The sequence below is a fragment of the Pinus tabuliformis genome, chromosome X, assembly GCF_031772625.1.
Source record: "Pinus tabuliformis cultivar Carrire ecotype Pingquan chromosome X, CPIR1, whole genome shotgun sequence".
NCBI classification, from domain to species: Eukaryota; Viridiplantae; Streptophyta; class Pinopsida; order Pinales; family Pinaceae; genus Pinus; species Pinus tabuliformis.
The window spans coordinates 1,627,412,763-1,627,436,989 of record NC_142308.1 but is presented as its reverse complement, the minus strand read 5'-3'; the positions used below and the strand labels follow the sequence as shown (position 1 = coordinate 1,627,436,989).

At 42.3% G+C, this 24,227-nt stretch overlaps 1 protein-coding gene across 1 annotated transcript; it reads left to right on the top strand.

Moving 5' to 3' along the window:
- The first annotated feature begins 2,997 nt into the window (after positions 1–2,997).
- On the top strand, positions 2,998–15,341 carry LOC149146270 (uncharacterized). Its single transcript, XM_089452711.1, has 4 exons — positions 2,998–3,678; positions 3,900–4,513; positions 4,624–4,762; positions 15,264–15,341. The coding sequence occupies exons 1-4, from the start codon at positions 2,998–3,000 to the stop codon at positions 15,339–15,341; spliced, it is 1,512 nt and encodes a 503-aa protein (XP_089308837.1).
- Positions 15,342–24,227: the final 8,886 nt, after the last annotated feature.

Here is a 24,227-nt window from a genome sequence, read left to right as displayed (position 1 = left end):
CAAGGTCAACTTTCTGCTCAGCAAGGATCACCTTTTGGTTAGTTATGCCAACACCAGTTCCAACAAGGCCAACCTACTACTCAGCAAGGACAACTCTTTGGTTAAGTAAATCTAGCTAGTGGTCAACCTGGTGTTCAGATGCAAACTGGACCTCAAGCTCAAGCTGGTCCCCAACCTCAAGCTGCTTCCCAAACTTAGTTTGGATTCCAAACCCAACCTGTCTATCAGATGCAACCTAGGCCCCAAGTGCAGTTTGGGCCTCAGTTTCAGTATGGTCCTCAAGTACCTCAGCAACCCCAAGGACAACCTTAGGGTAATCCATATCAAAACTATCAACAACCTCAAGTTAATCCATATCATAATTTTCAGCAGCCATATGCTACCTCTGTTGGTCAAGCTGGTCGTCAATGGTTTGCTGGAGGTCAAAATCCAGGTCATCAACCAAGGTATGGTTTTAATCTACTAAACTATAACCCTTATGGACAAAATCATATGGGACAAGATCCATGAGGGCAACAAGGCCCTCGTTGGAACCCTAATGCTAGTCCTTATCAAAGACCCATGATGTCTTTCAATCCTTAGTTATCATTTCTTGTGACTTTCAAACTTCCCAATGTGTCGAAGTTGACAAATGATCCTGTACTTCATAATCCAAATTGGCTACCTGTTCCAACCAAGATCCCTGGTGACTGTCCTAAATTTGAAGGCAAGTCTGAAGAAGACCCCCAAGCTCATGTCATGACTTATCATCTTTGGTGTTCATCTAATTCCTAGCTTGACGATTCTATTCGTCTCTGTCTTTTCCAATGGACTCTCACTGGTTCCGCTACAAAGTGGTACATTGAGCTCACTTGTGGGACTTTACAAGATTTTAATTCTCTTGCGATGGAATTCCTTACGCATATTTAGTTACCGATTCGCTATGAAACGGGAACGCATATTCTTACGTCTCTGAAATAGGATACGGCTACTCACATCTCTGATCATATTCATGAATGGAGAAGGCGTCACCATTTGATCAAATTTTGGATCCCTGATTAGCTATTGACTGATTGGTTCACTACCTCTTTTGTCAGTCCAATAGCTAGAGATATTGCAATGGGGGCATGCGTTACTGAAGAGAAAGCCATCGCGTGTGCTCAATATCTTGACTTGGTCTATTCCCAATCTGGCACGCTTTATGATATCTTGCCTGATGCTCTACGGCCTGAGACTTCAAAAGCTCCATCAACGCCTTCTGTCGATGGTGTTATTGGTTTCATTGCTCAGTCTTCTCGAAAGTCTCCCATGACTTCTGCAAAGCAGAAATCCATTGCTCCTACTGAAACTTCTTCTCAGTCCCCATCCAATCCTGGGAAAACCTCAAAAGTTAATGCCATCCAGTCCACCGCGGCTGACAAAAATTCAAAGGGTAAGAAGAAAGGGAAAGGTAAAAATAAACCTGACATGCGAAACCAAGAACCTCCTAAGACTCCTACTGATGAGGGTTCTAAACGCAAACCTAAGTATCATTGTCTTATCTTTGATGAGGATCACTTCACTAAGGACTGTCCTAGATAGTCCGAAGTAAGTTGTTTTCTTAAGGGGACTTAAGGATTACTGTTGTGCTTAAAGAACCTTTTCCTTCCCAGCAAACTCAAATGGTGGACCAACCTCAATCCTCTTCCTCGTCTAGTTCCCAGGTCTTTATGGCCGGAACTATTCCTATTCACATATCTACTTGAGTGAAAGAGTATGCTCTGTCAGTTGGGAAAGAACCCGAAGTCCCTTTTAGTGTTCCCACATCTAATTTTGGCCCTCTTCATATTGAAAGGCCTAGTAATGAGTTCTTCATTCGACCACCTGCTAAAGGAATTCTTTGCAAATCTTCCTATAATCCCAATGCTTGTGTTGCACAACACTATAGCATTGTCGATGATCTAGTCCAAGCTCCTTTGGCTATGTTTACTTTGGAGGTTCTCGAGAGTTTTCCTTCCCAATAGAAGTCATTACTATCTGCCATCAGTGGAATTGATCCGGTTGATTCCGAGTTGATTACTTTTGATCTTGAAAATCATGTTCCATGTTTGCCTCATCAAATCGCTTTTCTCATCCAAGTTGTGATTAACTCAAAGACTATTCATCATAATGTTATCGATGAGGGAGCATTGACTTGTATTATGTATGTTACCTGTTGGAAACCCATTGGTTCTCCCACTTTTAGTCATCATCATTCCTCATTTCTTCTTGGATTTGGGGCAATGACTACCTGTCTATATACTTTTGCTTCCCATATTCCTTCTCAACTGCTTCAGAGGCCCATCTTAACTCATGAGGTTTTTTCTTAAGGGAATATGGGAAATATCATGCAAACCATGCCTATCAACATCTCTATTAAACTACGGGTTTTCGAAAATATTCATGTTAGAGTAAGTTGTTCTCCTGCGGAGATCAAGATTTACACTAGTCTCTTTCGAGAGTTTCAAGACGTGTTTTCCTGGTTGTATGAAGAGATGTCCAGTCTCGATCCAAGTATTTTGGTGCATGAGATCCCTACGTATCCTGATGTGAAACCAGTTCGTCAACATTTACATCCCATACACCCAAGAAAGGCAGCTACCATTAAACGGGAGGTTGAAAAACTTCTCAAGGCTGGGTTCATTTATCCTATTCCATTGACAGATTGGGTCTCTAACATTGTCCCTGTGACTAAAAAGAAGGGAAATATTCGCGTTTGTGTTGATTATCGTGACATCAATCGCACATGTCTGAAAGATAACTATCCCACTCCCTTTATCAACCAACTTATTGATGACCCTGCAGGGAGTAAAATATTTTCTTTTATGGACGGCTTCTCTAGCTACAACCAGCTTAATATTTTTCCTTCCGATCAACATAAGACTGCCTTTATCTGTCCATGGGGTATTTTTTCTTATAAAGAGCAATTTCCTATGCGTTTCATGATATTAGAGACATTGTTCAACCTTATCTGGATGACCTCCCTGCTCATTCAGCTAAATGCGTAAACTATCCAGGCCACCTCCGTCAGATTTTTCTTGCCGTAGACATTATCATATTCATCTCAATCTGCATAAATGTGTCTTTTGCGTTGAGTCCAGTAGGCTCCTTGGGTTTTTCATTTATAAGGAGGGTATTCGTCTTGATCCACTCAAGGTTGAAGCTATTTTGAATCTCTTGCCTCCTGCTACTTTGAGTCAGTTGCAGAGTTTGCAAGGGAAAGCTAATTTCTTGCATCGTTTTATCCCTAACTATGCTAAGGTTGCTAAAGGTTATAAGCATCTGCTTAAGCAGGACATTCCATTCATTTGGGATGACCTTGCCCAAAAATCATTTGAGCAACTCAAAACCCTTCTTGTCTCTACTCGCTTGTTGCATCCACCTAACTATCATTGTGATTACTTGCTTTTTCTAGCCGCTGTTGATAGTACCATTGGCATGGTTCTGGTCGAAGATGATGATGATGGTTCTGAGCATGTCATATATTATATCAGCCACAACCTTCTTGACACTAAGACTCATTATGCTTATGTTGAGAAGTTGGCCTTGGCAGTCATTCAAGTTGTTCAACGGTTTCGTCACTACATTTTGTTGCATACCACGACTATGATTTTTGATTGCAACCCGATGACATATAGTCTGTCACGCCAATTTTTGGGGGGAAATACTCCAAGTGGATTGGTATCCTCCAGGAGTTTGATTTGGAGTTTACTACTTCCAAGTCTAAGAAGTCACTGGTTTTCGTTGAGTTGCTTTGCTCCTTACCATCTGTTTCTGCTCCCTCTCGGAGAGAGGACCGCATTCTAGACAATACACTTTTCCTACTCAGTACCCTCAATCCCTAGTACAGTGACATTATTGTTTACCTCTAGACGTCTTCATTTCTCTTTGACTTGTCTAAGGATGCTCGGCAATGCATTTGCCATCATTCTCAACCATATCGTATTATTGGAGAAACATTATACCATGTCAGTTTTGATTCTATTCTCCGTCATTATGTAACCCTCAAGGAAGATAAGAAAGTTTTGAATGGCTATCACTCTAGAACCTGTGGCGATCACATGTCTGGTTATGCCACTGCTCAAAATATTCTTCGTGCTGGTTATTTTTTGCCATCCATTTCCAAGGATTTCATTATTGCCATCCGTTCCTGTCATGCATGTCAAATCTACCAGCACGGAGAAACATTATATCGTGTCAGTGTTGATTCTATTCTCCGTCATTATGTAACCCTCAAGGAAGCTAAGAAAGTTTTGAACGGCTATCACTCTAGAACCTGTGGCGATCACATGTCTGGTTATGCCACTGCTCAAAATATTCTTCGTGCTGGTTATTTTTTGCCATCCATTTCCAAGGATAGAATTATTGCCATCCGTTCCTATCATGCGTGTCAAATCTACCAGCACAAGACGCGTGCACCGCCTTCTCTTCTGCACCTTTTCATTACTGTTGACCCCTTTACAAAGTGGGGCATTGATTTTATGACGTTTAACCCTCGCTTGGCCGAGGGGCATGGGTATATCATCGTTACTGTCGATTACTTTACAAAATGGGTCGAATCGATGCCTACATTGACTAACAATGGTAAGACAATGCTCAATTTCTATTCAATCATGTGATTGCCAGGTTCGGAGTCCCGCAAGCCATCGTCACAGATCATGGTTCTAATTTTCGTAGTTACATGATGGCCGAGTTGACATCCCAGTCGGGTTTGCGTCATGACAGTTCGATGCCATATTATCTTCTATCCAATGGCCAAGTCGAAGTAGTAAACAAAGTGTTGGTTACCATGCTTCAGCGTACCATTGGAATGCATAAATCCAATTGGAATTTGATGTTGTTTTCAGCTCTATGGGCCTATCGAACCTCGGTTAAGGATGCTACCGGATTTACACCATTTCAGCTAGTTTATGGTCTAGAGGCTACCCTTCCAATTGAATGTGAAATCCCTTCTCTCAAATTAGCTATCGAATTACTACCGAATAACACTCTGGCAGAGGAGCGTCTTCTCTACTTAGAACGGCGTCATGAGAATCATCGACTTTCCTCATTGGTCATTGAAGCATAGAAGAAGCAAGTGAAAGCTCACTTTGATAAGATAGTTAATCCATGTTCCTTCATTGAAGGGGATTTGTCCTATTTTATGATCAAGCTCATGATGAATTGGGAGCAGGCAAATTCGAACCCATGTGGCATGGGCCCTACATTATGAAATTTGTTTTGCAAAAAGGTGCGTATGAGCTGATTGATTATGAAGGCAATCCTTTAGATAAGCCCCGAAATGGGATTTATCTCAAGAAGTATTATGCATGAGTCTTTCGTGCATTTATGTGTACATAAGTGTGTTTTCATTTTTGTACATGTTTGGTTTGGTGTGTAAAAGTTTTTTCTTGTTGTGTCCTTTTCCTTCTTACACAGATGTCTTATGTCAGTTTCGTAGATGGTTCCTATCGTAGTACCCGAAATCTTTCCTCCACAGCATGGGTTATCTATGATCCTCATAGTGAGTTGGTAGATCTTCAAGGTGTTTGTCTAGGATGCACTACGAACAATGTTGTTGAATATAGTGCAATTATTGAGTTATTGACTGAGGTTGTTTCCCTCAATATTCACACTTTGATCGTAAACCTAGATTCACAGCTTGTTGTTCTCCAACTCAACGGGCATTATTCCATCAGAAACCCTCACATTTTAAGGTTGTATTTATGTGTTCATTTACTGGAAAGGAATTTTGATTTCATTACATATCAACACATTCCTAGAAGGCTAAATACATTAACAGATGCATTGGCAAATCATGTATTAGATAGACATTTGTAACATTTATAAAAGTAAATAATAAGACATAGTAAGTTCATAAAACAAAACATAGGTATGAATATATATATCATTTGTTGTACATCATAGTGCTCAAAACATATGTGTTTAGGTTACATCATGAGACAACATGTCTCTAAAAAATTGCAGAAAATAAACCTAGGGGTCTAATCTGCATGATGCTCCCTATAACACACCACTACTTGGACGACATGTCTGAGCAGTTGGTGTATCCTATTCGACACCGCTATTGTGTGTCACTGGTACCATCGAGGGACATCCTCGAATCCCACATAGTCTGGGATCCCCTCCATCAAGCCCTCTAGGTCTCGACAATCTTGTCTTCTACATCTCCACTAGGAGGGGGCAGCTCGAACTCCCTCCTGACTCTGTGAGCAATGGGAGATAAACCTGCGGGTCTTTTGGGTCCAACATCTGCAAGATTGAAGCATAATAATCAGGACATGTATATTAAAATATTAAAAATTATAAAAATCTTCCAAAATCAAAAAATGAGTTTGTTACCTCTGTCATCCCAGTGTTCTCCAGGTGGGAGTACTAGGTCTGGGTCACCCCTGAAGTTCATCCCTGCATAGGGCCAATCCTCTACAACAACGAGTTGGCGATCTAGCCAGTCGAAGAACTCTGGTATCCATGACATTTGTTGGCCACTGCTTCCTTGAGGGATCAAAATGTCCCAGTGAGTGATCCACAATTCTCGTGGTGGTGTCCACGTCACAACCCCCTCCTGTCTCTGGAAGATGGGGATCTATTCCAGGATGAACGGTATGAGGATTGAGTTGTATCCAAACTATTTGGTGTCCCGTCGCTGGCATTTTCTTAGCTATCATTTGAGGTTGTCTGCTACTACCTCAACCCAATTGAACATAGTAGGATTTAGGCAGTCAGTAGCCAGCCAAAGTTACGTTTTGGTGGCCTCATGTGGGGCCTGCGATCTAGATGCTTTAGTGATGGTGGAAAGAAGGACTCTTAGGGACAAGTTAGCCACTGTGGCAATCATCAATTTTACCATGGGGGATTCACTTAGTGAACCTCTGAAATATCGCATGCATTTGTGGAATATTAAACAATACCCTTAATTTGACTACATATTGTAAATTCCCTCTAAAAATCACCTTATTTAACCCCCTACCAATATGAACCCAATATAGCTTCCCAATTTAAAAAACCCCTATTTCACTAGATATTGTAGGTATCCATTTTTCCATTAGCATTTTTTATACCCATTTATATTTTTTCATTAACTTTAAGCTCCATTTTTTTATATTTGCCAATTTAAAAACCCTTTACCCCCTATATATCGGCAAATATATTATGTCATTCTTTCCTCAATATATATCCCCCAATATGAATCCATGTGGTATGATATTGCTCCCCTAGTGTGGCCCTCGTGAGTTTTCCCCCTTATCCAATTTCTGGGCCTCTGGACACATCCTCCCTATGAGCATATCCATCATTTCCCGTGTGATCTGGGTACATGTCATTCAGGGCCTTTCCCCCCTCCATGATAACCCTATCAAGAAATAGATGTTGTTGGCATCAATTTCTAGCTCTTGCCCCCAGATGTTGAATTTCCCCTCATTTGGATCCCATGCTCCAACCAGATATTGGAGTAGGTCTAGTTGTGCTCTCAGACAGGGCACCATAAAAAATTTCAGAAGCCCACAATTTCGAAGCACGTCCAAGCAATTTGGATCCCCATGGCCAATTCGTCATCATTGCTATGTTCCCATTCCTTCCACTCAATCACCATGATTTTATTCCTGTAAACACACATTGTAATCATAAGCACTCTATTTGTGTTTTAAACCTTGTGAAGTGGCTTAATTTTTGAGAAATTTTGATTATCGGTGCTTGTCGCGCCTGTTTTTCAAACAAGTGCGTCGAGCCAAAATCCACTGTTTAGGATATTAGGGCTCTTCGCGACTATTTGGTGTACAATCGTGAAGAGCTCGATTTCTCTCCGTTGAAGATTCTGGCTCATCGTGGTCCCGAGATGGCTACTCGCGATGAATGCTGTGAGCATCCTCATTCCAAAATCTTCCTAAATGATGGCTAAAATTACCCAAAAACGAGCTACCTTCTATCTAAAAATGCAGGACAAAGTGGAATGCCTACCTGGACTGGACGAATTTGCCAGCAAGCTTCTGAAACTCCTCCAGTCAATCGTTGAAATCACCAATGCACAAGAGTAAAAATTTCACTCCAAGGTAAAAAGTAAACAGTAAATTGATTTTTACCTCATAGCCCTTTTTATAAGCTTTTTTACAAAATTAGGGTTTGGAAATTAGGGTTTTTTTGGTCTATTTTTGAGTATTTCATGCATGTTTACATCGAAAACAGATCTTACACTTGCTTTTTTGCATCATCAGGTTCCGAAGTACTCTGGAGATGATTCACAAGTTGTGTTTTATACTTCTTCGAACTTGGTAAAAACACAAAAAATCCTTTTTAGAGTCATCTTTAAGCTCTTTTCTGACTCACGAAACATGAAAAGATTGTCAATCTCTTATCTCTTTGAACTTGTTAAAGGCTGCGAAGCATCATCTACCCAGTATAAGTTTACCCCTTTTACGAACTAGGATAGATTACTTACGAAAAAGGTATATGTTGATCTCTCATGGTCAATACGTTCCCTTGGGTATTATTTTCTACCTTTTCAGATTCGAGGGACAAATTTACGAAATGGGACCTTTGGAGTTTTCTTTTCCATGTCTTTTTCAAACTCTCTAAATATGAAAAAGACTCCGAATTTTACCTATGTCGGACTCATTAAACCCTGATGACATTGGACTTGTCATTATGACGAGACTGAGCTTCTCCTTCCTAGGGCTCATTAAACACTGACTAGGTTGGATTTGTCTGAAGGAAAAAATTACATTACGAGCATATGCTATCCCTTTTAAGATTTTGTTTCAAAAATAATGGGGTACTTGCCAACAATGATGGGGGAAATTTTGGAAGTAATTTGTTGGTTGTATTAATTGTTACGGTAGCTTTTCACTCTTGAACATCGACACTCTTTCTGATTTGTGTCGAGGTGGGATATCCTCACTTTACCATTAGCCTTATGGGTTTTGGGTCATCCATTTTTCCTCATTCCATCTGATCCTTATTGCATTGTCATGACCTTTGATCCCTTGGTACCAAAATGTTGCCACACTCCGGAGTCGTGTCGCCAATATGTTCAAGAGCTTAATCCTTCTACAGTTTGTGCCCTAACACATCTTCCTCTATATCTCTGTTTCATTTACATTTATCTTGTTCCTTTGTCTCACATCGATGATGTGGGAAATATTATGGCCCTCCTTTGACCGATCGCTTCCTGTTGACCTCAGCTCATTATCCGGGAAGTTGATCTAGAGACTCCTTTATGGTACCCTAGAGCTTTCATGCCTTAATGGCAAGTTCTTCACATTCGATGGCAGGCTTTCATCATTGGCCTTTGATCGAGTGATTTCACGGATGTTCAAATTCAAATCATTCCTCACACTTTGTGGATTGTACTGGTGGTACCTTGACAATCATTCACATTACTGGTGGTCTCTCTCCTGCTTGTTAACAGTTTTCATCATTGACTTGTAATTGAGAGATTTTCTAGTATGCTCGACTTTAGCACATCTATTCACATATTAGATTTTGTACCATTGATCGGGTTGGGATTCAAGACCCTGGGTCCAGATTACATGAGCCCAGGTTGTGTGGATTGGTTCATGATTGTACACATGACTCTTTTGATTGGATGGTTGTGACCATACTTGAGTATTTCATATGGTCCTTTTAATTGGGTCGCTAGGTCCATACCACAGATCATTTATGCTTATCTTATGGATGGCTGCGACCATGCCTTATGCACATATACTTCCTTTCACTATGTACTCATGTATCAGAGATATTAGTTGTACTTGCATTGTAGGTTCTCTGCAATGGTGTTCTATTTCGATTATGGATTCGTAAAGAATTTCACCCCTCTGACTCTCTTGGCCTTCATGCTTTAGGGGGAATCTGTTACATAGTAATTTGTCACTGACATCTCATTCCCTAATTCCAGACACTTCTGATCCATGTTATTCACGTTTGCCTAATGTCACGTTCCAAATTATGTGTCAAGGTCTTCCTTATCATCTCAGGAAGAGTATCTCAGTTTACTTCTCCTAGAGAAGACCCTTTTTTACTTATGTTTTTGGGTTGCTGCAGGACAACAGTTGTTCCAACCACGAACATGGCCAAGATTGCATTAGCCCTAGTGAAGTCTTCACTCTGTCTCTGTGTTGCACCAATGACAATCTACTTTTGGAAAAAAATTTAAACCACTCGTGAAGCTTTGAAGTATAACAATTTCATGGGTGGTTCTAGGGTTGGTTGTTGGGTCAGGTGAGCTCGCATCTCTCTTTTGGGATAGTTGTTCCACCTTTTGTGCAACCTCTCAAAGAGATAAGCTCTTTCTCCCATATTTTATGGAATCTCCTCCTCCTATAAATACTTCCTCCATCATTGAGATCAGCTAGCTCTAGAATCCAAGAATTCAATAGTAAAAGTAGAGAATTTTTTGCTAGAGTGTAGAAGTAGCCTCTCATGTAACTTAGCTTGGGATGGTTTTGAGTGGAGTTGATTTGATTATAAGAGTATTCTATTAGTATCCTTTGGTTAGGAGAGAGAGTTGTTCATCTTTTGGGAGACAGTATATGAGTGAATGCTTTCAGGGACATGTTGACAGGACCCTTTGAGGAGGCTTACGACGTCAAGGCTTGGTTGTAAGTTCTACTTTTATTTATATTAATATAGATCAATAACTTATTTCCTATATCATATGTTTAAATGCATAATGATAGCTTGAATCTCCTTGACACTTTAAGTAGATAGTTTTTGTCATACTCTATTATATTCATGGTTGTGTTCTCTATGTTGATTTCAGGTACAAGTGATTAGAAGAACGAAAGCTGGAGCAACACAACAGGAACTCCATCGAACGATGGTTTTAAGGTAAGAATTCATGGCATCAACTTTCTAAAGAAATTTTCTTTGGTATTGTCTTTGGTGTGACTAGACCCACTCTAGGGCTAGAGGGGTTTCCTCTGTCCGTAGAGGGAACTTTCCTGTGTCACAAAAGGCTAGTTAGGAGCAACAGGAAATCCCCCCCCCCCCCACACTACTCGAGGTGACTATTGCCATACTAGGAACTAGGATTGTAGGATGAGACAAACTAGAAGTAAATATTATTGATCCCATAGGTTGGCTAGGGCTTTCTCCCATAACTAGAATAGATGAATGAATGGTCACAGAGACACTAGGGAAACTTGTGGGTGTCATAGAAGTGATTGGTAGTATTCCCCAAGAGGACGTGAGAGGTTTTGAAGGAGGTGTAGATCCTGCTAGACTTAATAGATAGTAATAGAAACTACATATGCAAAGGGTAAAGTAGAATTGATCTCCTCCATAGGTGTTGAATAAAAAGGACTATATACATAGGAAGGTGTTGAACCATGTAGATTCAACCACAATAACTCTACTCTTGATGGGTTGGTCAAAGGTTGATTAACAAGATAGAAAGAATTGTCGACAAGCATATATATAGATATCAAGTCACTACCAGTAGGACAAGGAATATATTCCACAACTCGAGGTTGGTTTGGGTCTTAATACAGATAGGAATCCTACAATTAGGAGTCAACAATTCGCATCTCTAAGAAGGTATACCTTGAATTCTACATTATTGACGACAAATTGGTTCAATAGAGTGAATAAATGTTTTTTAACCAAATTAATTTAGTACAAACACCCCTAAGGTTTTATGCACTTGACCTGCAAGAAAACTAGAATACCAAAAATATGAAATAACACAAACCAAAACATAGAAATATGACATGAAATGAGACAAGCGACAAAGATAGTTTATTATTCAAAAGAAACTTACAATGTTCACTTAAATTTTTGAGGAGGCAACCTCCAATAAAGCATAGCTCAACTACAATAAGACTCGATACTTCCTCCCTTGCTATCTAAAACTATTTATAGCTTTATGACATCAAAAAACCTAACTACTAGTGGCCCCTTGCATAACATGGGTTAACCACTTTATTTATTAAATATGTCCTGTTTATAACTAATTTTGATCCCTTTTCTATAATGTAGTTCAACCGCTTACAATTATTATTAATGCATATTTTGATGCAGGAAAGTGTTCCCTCTGCGGACAAAGGCAACCCCTCTAGCCCTAGAGTGGGTATAGTCACAAACAAGGATAGATCAAAAATAGCTTTCCTTAAATAGTCATAGTTGGGGGCCTACCTCAACCGGTGGTCGATGGAGTTTCGTTGCGCTGCTCTAGCTTCCGCTTCCTTCTCCTAACAAGTAATCAACCTGAAACAATGCAAAGGAAATACAACAAAGCACGTACGGGAAACAACAATGATCTATTTACTCACAAAGTCAAGAAGTCATGAGCTATCAAGTACATTAGATACAAGACATAGGAAAACATCATTGATTGTATTAATAATGAAATAAGAGTAAGCTTACAGCCAAAGTCTTGATGTCACAAGCCTTCTCAGAGGGATCCAGCCAGCATGTTCCTCAAGCATTCACTCTTTGAAGATGGATCTCCCAACATACAAGTCTCTCTCACTCACAAGTTTTACACAAGATTAAGGGCACTTCACAACCTTCCACAAGCTATCAATAATCCCACACTTATCGCACTCACACCAGCTATCTAGCAAACTCACAAACACTAAGAGCACTGCTGAACTAGCCAACCATCAGAAACGAACAATGGATAGCAATGGTGAGAGTTTAAATAGGAGAAGTAGTCTCCATGAAAGGTGGAAGAGTGAGCTTATCCCCAAGGAAGGTAGCACAAATGATGGAACATCCACGCTAGAGAAAGGAGGGCGATACAAACTATGCCAACAACCAGGTCTGTAAAGTCATCTGGAAGGCTGACTGTTGGAACAAATTCACCCAATTTGGATCATAGTGGGGACATAACTGATCTATAGTGCTGACATCGCTATTAATTAATGCAGCCAGTTAGGTCATCGCTAAAGATTACAAGTAACCTCGCACTGGGACATGAAATCAGACCATCGTGGGAATCAGGTGTACTTCAATGACGGCAGCGCTTCTGGACTGTTTATGAGCGCCCTTCAGCACGTATATTTAGTCCATAGCCGCGATGAGGCAGATAAATTAAGAAAAGTGGGTCACTTGGCAACGTCAGAGAGAATTTGTCTAATGTGAGCATGTATGATTGAACACATGACACAGTAGGAAGACTGGAGTGAAGGCAGTGACAAATTACTGTGTAACAGATGCCCCCTAAGTATGAAGCTCGAGAGAGTGGGAGGGGTGAAATTCTTTACGAAACTGACTGAGCTAGAACACCACCTAGAAGGACCTGCACGCAAGTACAACTGATATCTCTGATAATGAAGTACATGTAGTCTAGGCATGGGTGTAGCCATCCAAAAGACATACGAAATAGGTCTGTGGTATGGACGCAGCCACCCAGCTAATGAGACCATGATAATGACAAAGGTATGGTCATAGCCATCCATGAAGACTCAGGTATGGTCGCAGCCATCCATCAATGAGTCATGTAATCATAAACCAATCCACGCAGCCTGAACATATGTAATCTAAGTTCAGGGTCTCGAACCCACCTGATCATAGTACAAATTCCATCATGCGAATAGATGTGCTGAGGTCGAGCATGATAGAAAGTCACATGATTACCAGTCAATGATGAAAACTGTTAACAAGCGCGAGAGAAACCACCAACAATGCTAATGGTTCTAAAGGTACTAGCTAGCACAGTCCAAAAACCGTGAAAAAAGAGCTAAAGTCAAACACTCATGGAATCACCCAATCGATGACCAATGATGAAAGTCGACCGTCAGGTGCGAAGAAATTCCCATTGAGGCATGCAAGCTCTAAGGTACCAAAGGGGATCTCTAGCTCAATCTCCTGGATAATGAGCTGATGTCGACAGGAGATGACACATCACAGGAGGGCCATAATTTTCCCCTATCAATGACACGAGATAAGGAACAAGCGGCAGATGGTGAAACAGAGTATCAGAGGAGAAGGTGAGGGTGTAAACTGCAGAAGGATTATACTCTTGAACATGTCGGCGACACGACTCCGGAGGGTGGCAGCATTCAAGTAGCAAGGGATCAGAGGCTCGATGGAGACGGTGTGAATCAGATGGAATGAGGCTGAATGGTAACCCAAACCCACGGAAGACTAAATGACGATGTGTGTATATCCCAACTCGACAAGAAGCAAAAGTGTCGATGTTCAAGAGTGACGAGTTGCCATAGACAATCAATGATAAACCTGTTGTTGAATCCAAACAAGTAATAATTTAACGAGCCCTAGGAAGGAGAAGCTCATGTCTTGTCATGGTCATGAGTCCAATGTCGTCAGGGTTTAACGAGTCCGACATAGGTGAAACTCAAAGTCTTTTTCATGTTTAGAGAGTTTGAAAAAGACATGGAAAAGAAAACTCCAGGGGGTTCCTTTTTCATAGACTTTTCGTAACTAGTGACTTCGACCCAAAAAAGTAGAAAGGTGGTCAGAATCACGTCGTTTCAGAACTAATAACGAGCTTGAAACAACAAAGGCCCGACAATCTTTTCATTTTTACATGGTCGGAAAAGAGCTTGAAGGAAACCACCCCTTATTTCTTTTAACGATTCAAGAGGAACAAATCGGCTATCTTTTCATTTTTCAAGTCGGAAAAGAGCGTTAAAGATTACTTTTCAGATCAATTGAACACGAAGCTGACATAATTCCACTACCTGTAGCTCTGCACAAAGCACGTCAAACGTAAACCCGTTTGATATAAAATGAACAATATACGTAGAAACATAGTTAAAAAGCCAAATTTTGACTAACCATGTGACAAAAAATGAGAAAAAACCCACATTTATAAAATATAATTTTTTAATTTCCAAAAATTACTATAAAAAGGGGTTAATCCATCCATTTTTACCATTGTTACTGTTCATTCCACTGTGGAGCATTTTGGAGCACCAAAGTTGGCAAGCTAATTTCGGCCTTGTTTGTCCACCATTCACCCTAAAACTTGTTCCAGGTAAACAGACCTTGTCTTGTGCTTCAATTCAATGTCTTTTTCATGCATTTTGACATTAGATGTGTTAGTTTAGGTGGATTGTTTAAGTCAAGCTCTGCGGCTCGGTCATCGAGGGTATACCACTTGGGTTCGTGATGAACGAAAAAATTAATGCATAACATGCTCTGATTATCGTAGGAAAGTGATGTACTTCCACGATGACCACGAAAAATTAGAACTAGGGACCTTGCGTTTAAAATAGATGAGATGATGACGCAAAATTATATTTTTATGCAAATTACGCGTTGAATTTTGCAAACAAAGTGCTAATTCATTTTTTCTCATTATGCAGGCCATAATGGCATTTGTCTGGCAAGAACGAACACATGATGACAACGATGTGGAAGCTTTTGCCGATGTGGGGTGCTGAAATGCATTATGAGCATGCGGATTGCTCAAATTCTTCCTTACTCCACACCTTCGGTCACAACCTAATTTACTGGAGCTATTGATCTGGGCCTGGAATCCCACAGATGGGAATTCATTATCCGAGGCCAAGATATCAATTTTGATGCCACAAACATATATTTTTTGACCAGGCTATCCCATCGTGGTGAGAGGCCCATTCTAGAGGGGTAGCGACCCAGGGGCGATTCCTTAGAGATGTTGATGGCTCAAGTGTGCCCACGGGAAAGCAAGACGAGGAGCGGGAATGTGGCAATCCTGATAGTAGACAACGTGGTCCTTCACACTATTCTATTCATGGTGACACGGGTAGCAGGCTCCCAAGCCCAACACGAGGCTTTGAAGACCCATCTCTGGCTGGCTATCGAATGTCTCAATCCAACCATGTTTAACTCGGTAGAAACGGTGACAACGAATATGAAGAGGCAACTTACCAACTATCGTCGAGGAGAGATGAAGTAGTTTGGCTATGGGTCCATCTTAGTCTCGCTCATGCTAGAGCGAGTGTCGACATTGCAGTTACAGGACATGGATTTGGATTTTCCCAGACCACGTGAGCCCAGGGCCACGCGATGGGCACACGTCATGCCATGAGGAGGTGGCGGCCGACCAATGTCGTGGGGGACACTATTTCGAGAGTGGCTGGAGTGCCAGACAATCTTAGTTGAGGATTGGCCATATGATGGCATGAACTTCTGCGGAGATCCTGACATGCAACTGCCCGCTAGAGAGCAGTGGGATGATGGTGGTAAGACACTTGATCTCCTTATTTTTGCATTTTTTTTTATGATGCTTTTTTATTTTTCATGTATATGTCCTAATGACAAATGATATGGTATGTATATGTAGGACCAGTGAGACCCGTCGGGCTAGCTCCACAGGCACGGAGAGATGCGCAGGGCATCGCAGCACTAGCCTTGACTTCCCCAGCTGATGATACAATAGAGACAGTGGCCCGGAACCTTGAGGGCCTAACAACAGGGATTCCAAATTACATGGGGATTGAGGAGGTCCCCATAGCGTTCTAGATCCACACAATAGGAGTGGAACCCAGGGTGCACCGCCTATTGAGGTAGGTGGCATGAGTGGTGGTGTGCTATAGGGAGCATAACCCACTGCAGTAGACACCTAGGCTTTATTTCCTTCTGGTGATTTTTTGAGAGACATGTGTCTCGGATGTATGGAGAACATAGACTCTATTTGGACATGTACACTTATTTTTTGAGCACCTCGGTGCACCACACGATATATATATATATATATATATATATATATATATAGATACATATACATATTCCTATGGTTCATTATTGTGTTTTACATGCTTCTTATATGCTGTTTTGATTACATGTTACGCAAATGTCTGTCTAATACATGGTTAGCTAATGCATTAGTTAACGTGTTTAATCTTCGTGGAATATGTTGATATATAATAAAATCAAAATTCCTTTCTAACAATTTAACGCGTAAAGACAACCTTAAAATCTGATGGTCTCTGATGAAATATCGCTCATTGAGCTGGTGGATGACAAGCTGAGAGTCCAGGTTCACGACCAATGTATGAATTTTGAGATTGATTGCCTCGGCTAGTAACTCAATAACAACACTATATTCAGCGACATTGTTCATGGTACAACACAAACACCTTGAAGGTCTATCAACTCACCATGAGGATTGTAAATCACCCATGCTGCAGAAGACAAGTTGCGAGTACTGCAGCAGGCACCATCAGCGAAACAAACGTAAGGTGCACCAGACATCTGCACAAGAAGCAAAAGACACAATAAGCTGCAATCATGCCTACACACCTAGCCAAAACATGAAAACACACACACAACACACCTGCTAAAACACGTGTATGTACAAATCAAAGTGCATGAAATTCATGCATAATACTTTTTCAAGTAAAGTTCATTTCGAGGCTTATGCAGAGGATTCCCTTCATAATCGGTCAGCTTGTAGGCCCCTTTTTGCAAAACTCACTTTACAATATAAGGCCCATGCCACATGGGCTCAAATTTGCCTACCCCTAGTTTATCATTCGCTTGATCGTAGAGTAGGACTAAATCTCCTTCAACAAAATAATGAGGATGGACAATATGATAGAAGTGAGTTTTCACTCTCTTCTTCTATGCTTCAATAGCTAGAAAGGCTAGTCTACGAGCCTCGTCCAGCCATTCGAGGTAAAGAAGGCATTCTTCTACCGGAGTAGTGTTGGGGAGTCATTCGACGTCTAATTTCAAAGAAGGGATCTCGCACTCGATGGGAAGGGTAGCCTCCAGTCCGTAAACTAATTGGAATGGAGTGAAACCGGTGGCATCCTTCACATAAGTTCAGTAGACCCATAAGGCAGAGAACAACATCAAGTGCCAGTTAGACTTATGCATGCCAATGGTACATTGAAGCATCATAACCAGAACCTTGTTGACGGCTTCTACTTGGCCATTGGCCTGAGGATAGTATGGAGTTGAGCTATTGTGTCGCAAGGCTAGCTGGGTTGTTAGCTCAGTCATCATATGATTACAGAAATGCTTACTGTGATCAGTGACGATAGCCTGAGGACTCTGAACCGTGAGATAACATGATTGAACAAAAATTGCACCACTGTGTGACCATCTTTAGATAGCGTGGGCATCACCTCAGCCCATTTTGTGAAGTAATCAACGGCAATGATGATATACCCATGCCTCCCCGTCGAGCGAGGGTTACAGGTAATATAATCAATGCCCCATTTTGCAAAAGGTTCGATGATAACAACAGGGTGCAATGGAGCGGGGGGCGCATGCATCTTCCACTGGTAGATTTGGCACTCATGATAGGAGTGGATGGCAATAGTGCAATCCTTGAAGATGGAGGGACAAAAGTAACCGGCACAGAGGATCTTTTGAGCAGTAGCATATCTGGACATGTGACCACCATAGGCGCTAGAATGGCAATCATTTAAAACTTGCTTAGCTTCCTCGAATGTTAAGCATCGGCGGAGAACAAAGTCGGCGCCGAGACGATACAGGGTGTCCCCAATAATATGATATGGCCGAGACTGATGACAAATCTGTCGCCGAGCCTCCTTAGATACATGGGGATGAAAAGAGGATGTCTGCAGATAGACAATGATATCCCTGTGCTAGGGATTGACGGTGCTGATTAAGAATAGAGTTTCGTCTTGAATATGGTCCTCTAACTGAGAGGGCACGGTAGGAGATGGTAGGGAGCAAAGTAGCTCAGCAAAGACGAGGGATTTCTTAGACTTGGCAGTGGTGAATTCCAAGTCGAACTCTTGGAGGATGAAAATCCAATTTGAGTACTTGCCCCCCAGCAGCTGACGTGACATGATGTACATCATCAGGTTGCAATCAGAAACCACTATCGTAGTGCGTAACAAGATATAATGGTGGAAATGTTGGACAAAAAAACGGCAGCCAATGCCAACTTGTCGACATAAGCATATCGAGTTTCCGTACCTAGTAGATTGCGGATGAGATAATAAATGACATGCTCAGTGTCATCATCATCATCTTGAACGAGAACCATGCCAATAGTGGTATCAACAACAGCTGAATACAGAGTGTAGTCACGATTATAATTTGGAGGACGCAACAACAGAGCAGAAACAAGGAGAACTTTGAGATGCTTGAAGGAATCTTGAGTAGTGGCATCCCAAAGAAAAGGGGTATCCTACTTCAATAACTGTGTAAAACCTTTGACCACTTCGGCATAGTTCAGAATGAATCGTCGTAAAAAATTCGCTTTGCCCTACAAACTCTACAATTGCTACAAAGAAGCAGGGGGAGGAAGATTCAGAATAGCCTCGACTTTAAGGGGATCCAAACGGATGCCCTCTCGGGAGATGATGAACTTGAGAAGTCTACCTGACTCAACGCAGAAGACACACTTATGAGGATTAAGCCTGATGCGGTAGTGTCGACAGTGGAGAAAGATTTTGCGAAGGTGAGCGGGATGGTCCTGGCGTTTTGCTGAATGAGCTGGTAGATCATCTAGGTAAGGTTGCACAATGTGTCGAATATCATGGAATGCATAAGACATTGTGCGTTGGAAGGTAGAACCGATGTTCTTCAAACTGAAAGGGAGCTTTTTGTAGGCAAAAGTGCCCCATGGACAAATAAAGGCAGTCTTGTGTTGATCTACGGGCACAATATTGATCTGGTTATAACCAGAAAAATCGTCCATGAATGAGTACATTTCACTCCCAGCACACTCATCAATGACCTAGTCAATGAAGGGTGTGGGGAAGTTATCTTTGGGACAGGCCCAATTAATATCACGGTAATCAACACAGACTCTGATAGTGCCCTATTTTTTAGTCACAGGGACAATATTGGAGACCCAATCTATGAGTGGGATAGGGTAAATAAAACCATCCTTAAGAAGCTTTTCAACTTCCGCTTTAATAGTCGCAGCCTTTCAGGGGTGCACGGGGCGTAAACGCTGCCGAACAGGCTTAGCACCCAGATATGTAGGTATCTCATGCACCACGATGCTAGGATCGATGCTAGGCATTTCTTCGTAAGCCCAAGTGAAGACATCACAGAATTCGTATAGAGCCGGATCTCCTCCAGCGTACAAGTTACTCTGACATGGATGTGCTCGACAATCCCCGGTTTAACAGAGATGTCGATCGACTGGGTTTGCGTGATGTTTCCCATGTTCCCTTTAGAATACAATTGATAAACTTGCATGGGTGTCTGAAAGGGTTGGGATGGGAGACAAGAAGCAAACCGCTCAAGACAGGTAAGCATTTCCTGATGGGAAAGGAGAAATGAGGAACGATGGTGATGATCAGACCAAGGGGGTTCCTCGAGAAGCATGGTCTCGATAATGGCTTCATCAGAAGGAAATATTTCCTTTAAAGGGTCTAAAGAAGCGTCGTCTCCAAGCCAAGGGGAATGAACGTACAAGTTGAGAGCTCTGCTCGAAGGAGCAGATTCAGAAGATGGAGCCGATGTAGTAACAATTTCGACATAGTTGAGCACAGCAGGACTCAATGGCATCTCATCGCCCCATGAGTCTATCTGATTGGTGGGGGGAAGAACTCAAGGATCATCGCGAACAGAAATCATATTGATAGGAGAAACATTGGGAGGTGGGAGTGAAAAACACCCATAAGGAAAGGATCTTTAAAGAGCCCAGCTCCCACACTCTCACATGGGATGGAGGTATGCTCCACAAAGGGCACATTGCCTTCGTAAGAGGAGGTGAAGAAAGACAGCTGGTCTACTATGATGATACTCCCCTGATGAGGGAAACGAATGACACAAAATAGAGATGAGGCCACGACTCGCATGGAATATGTCCAGCTTCATCCCAAAAGGAGATTGTAAGTTAGATTATCATCATTGACTTCAACCTCTACTTCGATCATCTTCCCTTCCAAAGTAATAGGAAAACGTTGGAGTATACCATAAGGGCGAGACTCTCTCCAATCAAAGGCTTCCAAGGTCATAGGAGACTGGCTTAGAGTCGGAGAACCAATAGCCTTCCAACATGCAACAGACATTATGCAAGTTGAAGCACCTTCATCAATGATGGTACGATGAATCGTTTTGGAATCGATGATGACCTAGATAAGGAAGGCAATTTGGTGAGGTAGTCGTGGGATATGGCTCTCTAGGTCAAAAGCGATCAGATCGAAGTCGACCGGGTCAATGCCACCGATAGCCGATAGCAAGGACTTCCTCTGAGAGGGGAAGCTCTGGAGAACTTCTGGAGTGGACATAGCTGACAGAGCCTGGGCTAAGTCCTCAACGATGCTATAGTGTTGAGCATCACGAGCATTAGGGTTGTAAGAAGATTTTTGAAGTACACCTTTAGGAGGGGGTTGAATGGGCGCCTCAATGCTAGGTCTCTCGATATGGAGTGGACCAGAACTGGATGGAGAAGTGCTAGAGGGAACCTCAGGCTCTTTCCCGGCAGGTGACGGATACTCTTTTGCCCGAGTACTAATGTGGATGGGAATCGTCCCAGCCATAAACACTTAAGAACCAAAGGGAGAAGAGGACTGAGATGGATCAGCCACCATTTGCATTTGCTGTGAGGGAAAAGGCTCTTTGAGCAGGGGAGCACCTTTCAAAAAATGACTAACTTCAGACCACCTCGGGCAGTATTTGGTATAGTGATCCTCGTCATAGATAAGGCAAGGATACATAGGTTTGTGTTTGGTGCCTTCCTCGGGTGGAGGTTTAGGGGAATCCTGCTTTGGTTGATCAGCTTTATTATTTCCTTTTCCCTTCTTCTTTCCTTTTGAGGCTTTGTCTGCCGTGGTGGACTGGATGATGTTAACCTTGGAAGTATTACCAGAATTGGATACAGCTTGAGAAGTATTTTCATTCGGAGCATTCGAATTTTGCTTCCCAGGGTTTGCGGAAGATTTCTTGGAAGGTGGATTAATAGAACCAATGACATCGTCAACAGATGGCATTGGCAGGGCTTTAGAAGTTCCGGGCCTCGGGGCATCAGGCAGATAATCATATAGTGTACCGGACTGGGAGTAAACCAAGTCAAGGTACTGAGCATGCACAATAGCCTACTCTTCAGTTACACATGCCCCCATAGCAATGTCCTGCACTATCAGACCGACAAATGAAGTCGTGAACTAGTCGGTCGGGAGCTGATCGGGAATCCAAAACTTAATCAATCGACGATGCCATCTCCATTCATGGATATGATCGGAGATATGTGTAGCCGTTGTTTGATTCAAGGATGTTAGGAGGTGTGTGCCCATTTCATATCGAATCGGCAACTGAAAATGAGTTTAAAATGCCATAGCCAACGAGTTAAAATCCTGAAAAGATCCGCGAGCTAACTCAATATACCATTTAGCAGTAGAGCCAGTGAGGGCCCATTGAAAAGGGCAGAGCCGGATCGAATCATCAAGCTATTAATTTGACAAACATCATAGATGATAAGTCATAACATGGGCTTGGGGATCTTCTCCAGCTTTACCATCAAACTTGGGACAATCACTGGGAATCTTAGTTGGAACCAGCGGCCAATATGGATTATGAAGGACAGGATCATTTGTCAGTTTGGACACATCTGGTAACTCCAACGTTGCTAAAAAAGGTAATTTAGGGTTAAAGGACATCTGAGGCCGCGGGTAGGAGGTAGCACCAGAGTTCCAGCTAGCGGCTGGTTGCCCCTATTGATTCTATCTAGACGGATTCGGCCCACGAGGTTTTTGTCAGTAGGGATTTTGTCCATAGGGGTTATAGGATGGCTAACCTTGGATTTTCCCCCCAGCATTCCATTGATTACTAACTTGGCCTGCAGGAGCAACATACTGTTGCTTGTAATTCTGATAAGGACTCACCTACAATTGTTGATAATTTTGGTATGGGGAAAATTGAGTTTTCCCTTGGGATTGTTGGAAACCATAAAGCGGCTGGGCTCCAAACTGAGCCTAGGAGCTAGGCTGCGTTTGATAGGCCGATTGAGATTGAGATCCAACCTTCATTTGAAAACCGGATTGGGTCTGGAGCCCAGACTGGGGCTGAAAACCGGGTTGAGCTTGAGAAGCAACAATCATTTGAGTGCCCGGTTGAGCAGGCCCAAATGGATTTCCTTGAGAGAACTGAGGCTGAGCCACCTAGCCAGAAGGTTGACCTATTTGAGATTGAGGTTGACTCATTTGCTTAGAAGGTTGAGCTTGCTGGGTATTGGGTTGTCCTTGTACAACTGAGGACTGTCCTAATGGACCGGATGGCTAAGCAGACTAGACGTTTGGTTGACTTGATTATATTTTAGTCTGACCAACTTGTCCAGATGGTTGACCAAACTGCACAGTGGGTTGGCCTTACTGAATGTAGGGTTGACCGACTTGCCCAGAAGTGTAGCCTTGCTGGACACTAGGTTGGCCTTGTTGCATGTAAGGTTGTCTCGAATTACCCGAAGGTTGCCCGAAATAGGTAAAATATGAACCACCAGAGGCCGAAGGTTGTCCCTAGAAGGGTTGTCCTTGTGGGCCTCCAGGTTTCCCTGGATAAGGCTATCTATAATACTGTTGTCCATAAGAGGGTTGCGTGTAAGATGGCTGACCTTGATAAGGTGGTCCTTGAAAATTCATAGGGGGTACCTAGGTACCATGATAACTGGTGGTACCCCAAGCAATAGATAATGGGACCATTACCTCAACCATAGGCTGAGAGGGTAAAGGTCCGGGGTAATAGATGTGAGCTCCTCAAGAATCATAATAATGAAACGGATCTTGGGGGTCCAGATTCTGAAGAGCATGCAAATATTGATCGTATGCCCCCCTGCTGGAATGGAACCAGAAGAAGGTGGGGCATTTAGAGTAGGATCAACAATTCTGGGTGTAGATGCCAATGGGCCACTATTCACCGATTTGGATGGAGGTCCAACAATAGTGGTCACAACTGAGGATGCAGTAACGACACCGAAAACAGGGGTTGAAGAAGCCACACAGAAAGTTCGAATAGTCGGAACTGAGGTGACAGACACATTGTGAATCTGAGAAATAAAGGACTCCAAGGTCAGAGTGACAGTGTGGGACCACATAGAACTCATAAGGGAGGTCCTAGAACCCATAACATCCCTCAAAGCCTTATAGCGTAAAGGCAGTGTGACACCAAGAGTGGTGACACGGAAAGGTGTTGTTTCCGTTGACATAGGAATTTCACCACTCGTTGCAATGGATTCTTCACTCGTGATGGGGGATGTGTCCTCCATGTCAGAAGAAGATATTGGGACCGAAACACTAGGAGGAGTACCGAGAATATCTTCTTCGGAAGGCTCCCAAATGGGGTTCCAGTGAATATTGTAAGACTCGTCTTCTAGAGCGCAAGAGTTAATCAGTTAGATACTCGAAGTAACAGGG

Coding starts and splice junctions, on each gene's coding strand:
- LOC149146270 (XM_089452711.1), top strand. CDS start 2,998: ATGCGTAAACTATCCAGGCCACCTCCGTCAGATTTTTCTTGCCGTAGA. Junction 3,679..3,899: donor GAAATACTCCAAGTGGATTG/GTATCCTCCAGG, acceptor GACTTGTCTAAG/GATGCTCGGCAATGCATTTG. Junction 4,763..15,263: donor TATCCAATGGCCAAGTCGAA/GTAGTAAACAAA, acceptor CTCATTATGCAG/GCCATAATGGCATTTGTCTG.